Source organism: Sesamum indicum, linkage group LG7 (genome assembly GCF_000512975.1).
Source record: "Sesamum indicum cultivar Zhongzhi No. 13 linkage group LG7, S_indicum_v1.0, whole genome shotgun sequence".
Taxonomy (NCBI): Eukaryota; Viridiplantae; Streptophyta; class Magnoliopsida; order Lamiales; family Pedaliaceae; genus Sesamum; species Sesamum indicum.
Window position 1 is genome coordinate 4,221,585 of NC_026151.1, and position 10,815 is coordinate 4,232,399.

At 32.1% G+C, this 10,815-nt stretch overlaps 1 protein-coding gene across 2 annotated transcripts in view; it reads left to right on the forward strand.

Moving 5' to 3' along the window:
- The window catches only part of LOC105166303 (BEL1-like homeodomain protein 4), a 6,836-nt gene continuing 813 nt past the window's right edge, over positions 4,793 to 10,815 (forward strand). Inside the window, exons 1-5 of one of the 2 annotated variants that reach the window (XM_020695551.1) lie at positions 4,793 to 5,185; positions 5,341 to 5,734; positions 5,818 to 6,507; positions 8,151 to 8,536; positions 9,680 to 9,740. In XM_020695551.1, the coding sequence (XP_020551210.1) occupies positions 5,447 to 5,734; positions 5,818 to 6,507; positions 8,151 to 8,536; positions 9,680 to 9,740 (1,425 nt within the window). In that variant the 5' untranslated portion in view covers positions 4,793 to 5,185; positions 5,341 to 5,446. Of the gene's footprint in view, positions 5,186 to 5,340; positions 5,735 to 5,817; positions 6,508 to 8,150; positions 8,537 to 9,469; positions 9,531 to 9,679; positions 9,741 to 10,815 lie in introns of both variants that reach the window. The other variant, XM_011085612.2, reaches the window with a different exon arrangement.

Sequence of the window (10,815 nt, forward strand, 5' to 3'; positions counted from 1 at the left end):
ATAAATTATTTAATAGTTATGAACTAAAAAGATCATAGTGAATAATTTTTATTGACTATAGTTAAATAAAATCGATGTGAAAATATAGATTTTTCATCAAGAAAAAGTTATTAGCCATGACAAATGTTTTAGCTACCTTCACAGATACCGTGACCATTAACCGTTGCATGGTCGTAGTCAATGACTATTTGCTCCAACTATTATTTTTTTAACCATGACAATTAGCCATAATTAAATATTACATTTTCTGTAGTGACATATACTAGTAATAATAGCAGCATATTCGATGCATTTGTATAATTTAATTTTTTTATGTTTATTTTAATTATATAAAATAGAAAAATATAAAATAATTGATTAAGTTGATATTTTCTTGAATAATTTTTATTAATTTTTAATATTGATGATAAAAAAATAGAGAAATGGTCGTTCTATTTAAAAATAAAAATTTTTACGGTATTTTAGTCGATATAAATTTTATAGACAAAAAAATGATCCTTATAAACCACTCACACTTAATAAATAGTATAGATATGTATTTTTGGTAAAATAGTATCCATATATGACTAAAAAAGTGTATGATTCCGGTTGAGGATATCCTCTTATGGGTAGTACGGATGGGGAGATGTTTGGATGATTTAAGTTAATTCAAATAAGTCAATAATAAGTCAATCGAGGGTAAAATTAATTTTCATTCAATTATTTTGTTAATATCAAAAAATTCAGTAAACTTTGACTAACAAAGAAACTTAATTATTTGTAAATGGAAGCAAACCTCAGGAGTGCTACATGTAATTTTCGAAACTACATGGGGTCTACGTGTAATTAAATAAAAATCACACTCAGATTAAATAAAAATTTAGTGGATCTCATTTTTATACCATCACATGTATACTAATAATTAGATAAATTAAAAATTACAAAGAGATTAATAGAGGTTAATGTATTTGAACTTAAAATTGTTTACAGAAGTATCACACACAGTCTCCTATGTCATTCAATTTTTATTTTTTCTCTCTAAAATTACAAATTGCTCAATTTCCTAATATTAATCTAAATTAATTTATTTTGACCAAAAAAAGGAAATACTTAATTTTAATATTTGGCAATCTCTAAGACGTATCTCCTTGCATGCATGCATGTACATTTTATAAATAGCTATCAATTAATTATAAGAAAAATTATATTTATATCTTCTGATCTAAGATTTGTTTACATAAATCATCATTGTCCTTTGCGTAATTACAAAAGCATGTCCGTTATAACTGAAAAATAGAGATATTTGTGCTATAATATTGACATTAATTTTCGGGGGACGTACGTGTAAATTTTTTAAAAAGCACAGATAGTTTGTGTAAATGATGTTGACATTTTTTATAAATTTATGTGTAATTATCCAACAAATATGGACGGTCTATATAATTATACCATAGGTTAGGGGTGTAAATATAATTACTTCTTAATTATAAATGTCCATGATTGGCTCTGAATTAACCCAACTTAATATAGATAAAAACAATTTAGAAAGTAAAAACATAATTTTCTTTTGTTTCTTGTAACTTTGAATTTGTGGTATCGAGTTGGCTCAAAATTGGCAAGAACTAGCCCAAAAAAGCTTTGGCCAAAACCAGCCCACTACTGTATATGGACGGTCTTGTGGCGGTCATAGGCCTCTAAGTGGCCCCCAATTGGGTCCATTTTCAAACTAGACCTAGCTTATGGACCCGTCGATTGAAGCCTAGACCAAGCCCAGATCAGGATCGCATCAGGCTCGGATGTGCTTGTTTATTTTTTATTTTTTTTTATATTGAGATTTTCTTATAAATAATTACTTAAATTTATAATTATCTTTTAAAATAAATAAATAATAAATTAAATTACATGAAAATTTATATATTAAAAAATAATAGTTAAAATATATAATGAGCTTTAAAAAAAAGGCCCAACATGTCGGCCCAGGCTCGATCCAGGATCAGGTGGTCCTGAGCCACTGGGTTGAATTGGTCTTAGGTATTGATTCTTGGGACCAACCTGATCCTAAACGGGCCTGGGCTGAACCGGCCTATTTTTTTATTAATTCAATTCGGTTCTAGGTTGGGTTAGCCCAGCCTGGCTCACTGTGCATCTTGACTTTAAACCTTAAAAATATTTTTCAATTAGCGGCATCCCATGATTACTTTAAATTTAAGGATAGTTTTTAGTATAAATTACAACGAATTTCTCCAAAGTTGTCATAATTACAACTACATCCTTATTATTTAAAACAATGCCTATTATTAACTACCGTATAACAAATACCCTATATAATGAACTGTCACGAAGGATATTTGGTATACGACCATTAATTCTAAAAGTATTTATAATTTTTCAAACAACGATGAAATATTCATAATTATAATAAATTTCAATTCAAGTGAGCTCGTTATAATTTACCCTAATTTTTACAAAAAGCTCCATTCTGATAAAATAACATATATTTTACATTCATCCAACTGCCAGAAAATAAATAAATAAATAAAGGCAATTATTGCAATTAGCCAGTATAAGACAGATGGAAAACATATAGTAATGTATATATAGTTTTCTGTATAATATTATTATATGAAATAATATTAATTAATTTGTGTATCTTTAATTTAAAAAAGAAGAGTAAAATATATATAATTATGATTTTTGAGAGATATGGTGGTTGTCACTATCTACACACAGCTATATGCATATTGATATCTTTCTTTTGGCGTTGGTAGTCCCCCACCCCCCACCCCCACCCATAGCTGAGGAATGAGGGTAGTAGCCACTCATCATAATTTATCACCACTGGGGTTTTCTATCTTCTTTACTGCACAAATATTTACATGCAACTTCATCTGCTCCATTTCTCTTCTCACCACATTAATTATAACCCCCAGCACAATCGATATATGTGTATAATTTAAATATTTGATACATTTATTTAAAAGTATATGGAGGAGAACAAAAAAATAAAGAGATAATTATACTCTTTTGTCTTGAAATATAGTATAATTATACTTAGATTTGATGTAGTTTGAGAAATTACATCTAGCACTCCAAAAATTTGCTTCTGTCTAATAAATAAGTCCCTCCATTAGTCAAAATTAACTGAATTTGCTGATATTAACAAAAAAATGGAATAAAAATTTATATTTACCCTTGATTGATTGATTACTGGCTTACTGCAGGTCAAATAACTTTTTTTAAAATTAAACTACCCTTATAACAGTGAAAATATAGCTCCTCACATGCATTAAGGCATGAAGACGTATGGGGGTGATTTGATCATAAAAAGATTTATTTTGACCTACAATAAGTTAGTGATAAGTCAATTACGGTATAATTAAAATTTTTGAATGAGGAGTATAATTAAAAATTTATATAAATTTTTTATTTATGTCAACTTATGATGTATGAACACGGATACCGCGATACAGATATAAAAAATTCAAAAACATAAAACTCACACCAGCTGCAACACACTATTAGTTTTAAAAATATAGAAAATCAAATTGAACTTTTATTTCACACAGGAGGGCTTTTATATATGTATAGATGATAAGGGGCACTTGCAATTTGCCCTAAAATAATATTTTTGATACTTTTTATAGACATAATTAATGAATTGTTTTCCGCAGCTTTTAGGCATGCAGTTGGTTGCTGTGGGATCATAAAGTTTGCTCATCATCATCAGCTAGTGGCATTTCGTACCATAATTTGATTTCTTTATTTGTTCATCTCCTGTATCCTAACCTAAGTAGCTTGCACATAATAAAGGTAAATGTTTGCATACTTATTTTTAAAATATATTTCACTGATCTTTTAGTTTTAATTATATTAATTACAAAACGATGACATATTTACCTAAATATTGTAAGAGCTTATATTTAAAATAAAATATAACATTCGAAAAAATAGCATTTTACGCCCTACAAGTTAACCTCTTTGTGGATTTGGTCCGATTGCTTTTGAACTCGCCACATTGCTTCTTATAACTTCAGAAATTTGCGATTTTAGTTCCAAGCCTTAATTATGTTCAATTTATGATGAAGACAACCTTAGTTCCCCTCAAAACTTAACGGATATGGTGAGTTTGCAAAGGGCTATCTTGTGGGATGTGAAATGTAATTTTCCATCATACATGCATGTCATAAGCCCTAATTTTTTTTTTCTTATAGATCTTGTCGATGAATTTAGCCAAACACTCACTCAATAAGCCAATTAGCTTATGGGAAATTTTAATTCAAATTGGGTTAAATTCGATCTGAACTAATTATATGACGAGTGCAATACATTTGCGATATAATTGGTGTATTATGCATGGTTCAAGAATTTGCTTTGTGATTGATTTAGTTCGCCAAAACTTGAGTCGGATAAGATTTTTCTGTTATCTGATTAATTGAGATGCTCAAAATTAAGTTAGCTCTAATTAAGACCATCTTTCCTTAAAAAGAGAAAAAGAATCCAATCTTTACCAAAACAGATTTAATTAATTAAAACAAGCAAGAATCAAATTAAAATGCACCCTATAACCTAAAAATGTGCTTCTTTACAAACCCTACCTTGTGAGGTACACCAACCCCCTCATCTTTGCATATCAGAAAGCTATTTATAGGGTACAAAGATATACTAGTTAAATGCAATTGTTGAGTTGGAGCTGTACAAATTCTTTGATACCATTAAAACCTTTCGAGCCCCCTAAGGTCACTCACTCCCAAGAACCAACGTTATTTGTGCACTACTTGCTAAATTTAGTACGGCCCAGAAATAACTTATGTTTGAACTTAAAGACACAAATATTTTTCAGACAGTACATTGCATTTGTGCTTAACTTTAATTCATGACTGCTCCAGCTTTCTGTTATATATATTTGAAAAGCATGGAAATGACAAGTTTGTAATAATATTTTTTTTTGTATAGAAAGTTCGGTGAAAGTGAAGTGAGGGGGAGTGAAGAACAAGAGGGCTCTCCTTTCGTTATCTCTTTCTCTCAGCTGGCTTTTTTGTGTGTTGTCTGTGTGGAAAACTGTCCGAAAGATTCGATGAGGCAGATTTGAATTTAAGCACAAATTGAGCAATGGAGAGAGTTAAATTTCTCTATCACACTGCATCGGAGGAAAAGGATGTTTCTGGGATTTGATTCAATCGTATCGGTTTCTTGCTTTGTTTAGCAGGTACTTATCGATAAATATCTAACGAAATTGTGGGAAAAGTGGAAAGAAAACCCAAGTTTGTGTTAATTAAGTTTAGACCACTTTGTTGTTTGTTTTGTTACTAATTATGTTGTCTTCATAGCCAATTATATGATTGACATCTGCTACTTTTACAGGTTGAGGACTAGAGAGATTGTCTCAAGATCTCCTCTAGCTATCCAAGGTTGTTCTAACCTGAAAATTTTAACCTGAATTAAGATCTATTGGTTGTTCAAGAAATTCATGTCCCAAAGCTTTCTCCAAGAAATCAGCAACTTCTCAAATGCATATGAAAGATCTATGACAGCAAAGCAACAAGGAGACTGGATGTTGAGAGTGCAAGGATTTGAGCAGGATTTATCCGGACAGCAGTCAGTACCCGTGTACGACACCGGAGGGATGCTGACCGAGATAATCAACTTACCGTGGAGGAAACCTGCAGGTACTGATGATTTCTCACCAGATGATCAGATCCGACCGAATTATCCGTGGCCTCAAAAACAGCATCTGTTAAATGAGGCTGCAAGCCAGGTGAGCTGAATTTTCAGCAAATAGTCAAATTTTATGCAATCTGACTACTAGAAATTCTTGAATTTAATCGATTTTTTATGCAGCTTTCTTTCATGAATCCTCATGTTAAAGTCCCGAATTCCTCGGACTCCTCGCACCTTCAAGGGTTTCACTTGCTTAGTCCTGTGCAAGAACCCGACATGGAGACACCATCTGAGTTGTCCTGGATTCCTGGAAGCAGCAGTGGGAGTTTCGATTTGGGAAGAACAACAAGAATTGTGGAGGGACAAGGGCTTTCGCTCTCACTTTCTTCCTCTTTAAGAAACATGGAATCCAACAAGTTCGATAAAACTATAAGCCTGGGGCATGGTGAACTATACTTCCATAGTCAAGAACTGCAAGCAGGCCCTAATTCACACAACCTCTGCGGATCGAAAGATCTTGGGACAAACCATCAACTGTTCCATTCTCCCCGCAGAGTCTTGGACCATGGGAATCAGGCTCATCCGGGGCTCGTTGAATCCGCAAGAACTGGCCCCAATATCCTGAGGAATTCGCGGTACTTGAGTGCCGCGCAAGAATTGCTGCAAGAATTCTGTTGTGTTGGTAAAGGGCAGTTGAAGAACCAGAGATTGAAGAATCAAGACGGAAACCCTAATTCAGCCATGGACGGCGGTGGAGACGCTGCCGCCGGCCCGTCTTCTTCCTCGAAAGATCAACATCATCCCATTTCGCCTGCCGAAAGGGCTGAGCACCAGAGGAGAAAAATGAAGCTGTTAACCATGCTTGATGAGGTAATTTGCAACACTCCTCTAGACCATGATTCACACAGAAAACACAAAGAAAAATTCAAGAAAATTATTTTATTCCAGCAATCAACACCCAGCGCCTGGCTGCTGAAACAATTATCAACCCACCAAACTCACCACTTAGAATAAAATTTTAGTACACATTAGTATTAATTATTACATAAACTAATCAACATCATAGTCACTTTCCCATATAAGTTAATTAATTCTCGTAGAGTGCCCATTCCTGGTGATGTTCGTCGGCCTGACAGGCCACAGTTTGGGGTACATGTCTATCGAACAATCGACATGCCTCCATTATAAGCTGCTGTAGCTGGAAATCTAATCCTGATTACAAAATTGGGATATAAGCTTCGATCTTGCTCCAATGGGGACCATATATATATATATATATATTCCCAATTGATTCTTTCTTAATCTTGAACTAATCAAAAATCAAAAACCCTTTTTAAAATATTCATATATACTGGTGAATTATTGGAACAAGACATAAATCTGATGTTCCTGTAATAATATATACAGTGTCTGTCAGGCTGCTGGTTTAAGTTAAAAGGAGAAAAGGCCCTCATCATAAGTACTTAGTACTTTGAAGCTTTTAAGAAATCAGCACTGATCATGTATCTATCTATATATCTGCGAATATTGTTTACTATCAATTAAATTAATCTGTAATTAATGATTATTATTTTGAATCTTGCCATTCGATAAATGCACATAAAGCCAATATTGTCACAACTTTATTTCTACATTCCTTCTGCCGGAAAAAGTTTGACACATTGCACATTTGTACGCGTCTTCTTTGCTAGTGGACTCCCTCCAGCCACTGCAACTCATCAAGTTTAATTAATTTAAATTTTAAATAACTTTTTGAACAGTGTAAATATAATTTATTTAATTTGTCAAGACAATCATGATTATTGTTGTATATTAGTTTGCATTTTTGTTACTAAATATAAAAAAAAAGATCCCTTTGCATTCACAAATGACGATTTATAATATTATTATTCAATTTTTTGTTGTGTAGATAATATTGATTTTACTTTCTTTCATTTTGGAATGTAAGGTGTTGGTTGATATATTTTATTATTCTTATTTATATTATACTTTAAAGTGAAAAAATTATTTATTATATGCATTTAGTAACAACGTGCCACGATGGCTAGTATAATAAGGTGGAACGTAAATCCAAAATAAAAAATACAATCTGTACTTTCCGTCCCTTTTTTTTTTCTTGACATTGAAAATTAATATTTTTTTTACCATTGCATGATCAAATGCATGCAAATATATTTTTACCCGAACCAGTATTAGGCGAACCAAACTAATCACAGATATACTTGTTATGTGATTGATCACTTTCTCTAAATTGTATACAAATCAATACACTTACAATATAACTGGTTCAGATTCGACCGAAGCGGGTTTAGGCTAGAATTTCACTTGTTTTATATCAAGATGTTCCATTGTATATATAAACAATGTGAATTGTATACGTAGTATATGTTCATTGAAATTGTAATAATAATTGAATTAAAAAATACGATCTGAATACGTAGTTTCATCTTCTTCTTTTTTTTTTTTTCTTAATACAAATGGAGTTATCTGTTTCTACAACATATATGTATCAGGTGGATGCAAGGTACAGGCGATACTGCGAGCAAATGCAGGCAATAGTGAATGCGTTCGATTCGGCGGTGGGGAGAGGGGCGGCGGCACCGTACACGGGGCTGGCGCAGACGGCTATGTCGCGGCATTTCCGGTGCATAAAGGATGCGATAGCTGGGCAGCTGAAGGAGACGTGTGAAGGTCTGGGGGAGAAAGATGTGGGTGGAGGTGGGGGGCTGACTAGAGGAGAGACTCCACGGCTGAAGCTGCTTGAGCAGAAGTATCGGCAGCAGAAATCCCTCCAGCGTGTGGGGATGCTGGACCCTGAATCCTGGAGGCCCCAAAGGGGCTTGCCTGATGGCTCTGTTAACATACTCCGTGCCTGGCTTTTTGATCATTTTCTTCATCCGTATGTACTCTCTCTCTCTCTCACACACACACATTATTTATAATCTTCTATCTTGATCATAACAGTTAGAGTTCATTATAGTGATATTTGGGCAGAATTATACTTTTAATTTCGGAGTATAGAAGTTCAAGATTTTCCATCCACTACTTTAGGAGATTTTCAAAATATCTCCATATTAAAAAAAATTCGACACATTAAGTTCTATTTTTTACGAAATTTTCAAAATAGTCATAAAATTGAAAAAACTCGAAATATTTAATCCCATAAATGTGTCAAGTTTTTTTTTTTTTTTTTTCAAATTTGGTACCATTTTGAAAATCTCATAAAACAAATGACTAAATGTCTCGAGTTTTCTTAATTTTGAAATTATTTTTATAATATGGAACTCAAAATATAATTTTGCTTGATATTTGCTTTTATAGATACTAATAAAAAAATTTGCATTTTCCATCCCACAAGTTACCACCTTTGCGGATTTGGTGCCATTATTTTAAACACACAGCATTGCATTTCATAACTCCAAAAAACTTATATAATTTTAGTCTAAAGCCTTAATTTTCTTCAATTTCTTACGCGAACATCAGTCAACACCTCTCAAGTCTTAACGGGCTGGACTCGTGCTATGCCCGTGATGTTTCTGTCAGAAATTTAACAAAATCAAGACTTGGGATTCAAATTGTAAAGTTTTGAAATTATGAGATGCAATATGGTGAGTTTAAAACCACTAGGATCAAGACCACAAAAAACTAACTTGTAAAACATAATTTATGCTGAATTATAAATCAACCAACATATTATTATTGCCACATTTAATACACAATATATTAATATTTTAAAGTCAATAAATAAATTTAAAATAAACACAAATTGTAGTGGAATGTCTAAATGGGAAGGTTTAAGAATAAAAAAATAAATATTGTTATGTGTTGGCAGGTACCCGAGTGAAGCAGACAAACATATGCTGTCTCGACAGACTGGTTTATCAAAAAATCAGGTACTCACTCATTGCATCTTTTTCTTTATCAAAATCGATGCGTCATATCCATATGAAAGGGAAACTTCATTTCCTCATTGCTTGTCTGAATGAATTATATATATATATATATATATATATATATGTGTGATATTGTTATGTGTTGGCAGGTACCCGAGTGAAGCAGACAAACATATGCTGTCTCGACAGACTGGTTTATCAAAAAATCAGGTACTCACTCATTGCATCTTTTTCTTTATCAAAATCGATGCGTCATATCCATATGAAAGGGAAACTTCATTTCCTCATTGCTTGTCTGAATGAATTATATATATATATATATATATATATATATGTGTGTGTGTGTGTGTGTGTGTTTTCATGTATTTATGCGTCTGTTCATATTCACATACATGTGTGTGTATTTGGATCATATGACATATGCTACAACAAAAAATTATTATGTCATAATTTATTACTAATTATAGATATTAGTAAATTGGGTATATCATATATATAAATATATGTATATCATATTAAATTGGGTAAATTAGATTGAGCTCTCTTGAGTTTTCATACAATTTTAAATATTTTTTCGTTATTTAAAAAATTATTGATACCCCATAATATTTGACATAATTACTTGGACGATAAAGTGAAAATGTCACCTTTAGCCTTAGAAGATTTTTCATTTTTCTTTTAATATTTGACATTCCGATGTCCCATTTGCTTGATCTCTATGTTATTTATGCTTTGTATATTTTTAAAAGGGGCATTTCGATCCATAAAAAAAAAAATCATACTTTAGGGTCTAAAGGGACATTTTGGACAGTTCAGTACAAAATTTAATATAACTCTAGTAAAAACTAACGAAATGCATCAATTATTGTACGAACATTAGTTTCAGAGGAGTATCGTCAATTTTTCAAATAACGAGAAAGTATGTTGTGATTGTATCAAACCTTGAGAAGTTAAGCTCTGTGTAATTCACTCAATCAAATAAGAGATGTCATTTTTGATAAGTTTCGTGTTACTTGTATTTTGAAAAAATTGCACTTTTGACCCCACATGAAGAGGGTGTTGCACCTTTGGTTCCACACTTGACAGGCTTAGCTCATTTGGTCTCATAAAATAAAAATTTATAGCATTTGGGGTCATATAGAATAAAAATTATAGTACATCATGTCTAGGTCTTAGAGGATAAAAAATACTAATTAATCATGATTAGAAAACGAATATATATATATATATATATATATATATAGAGAGAGAGAGAGAGAGAGAGAGAGAGAGAGAGAGAGAGAGA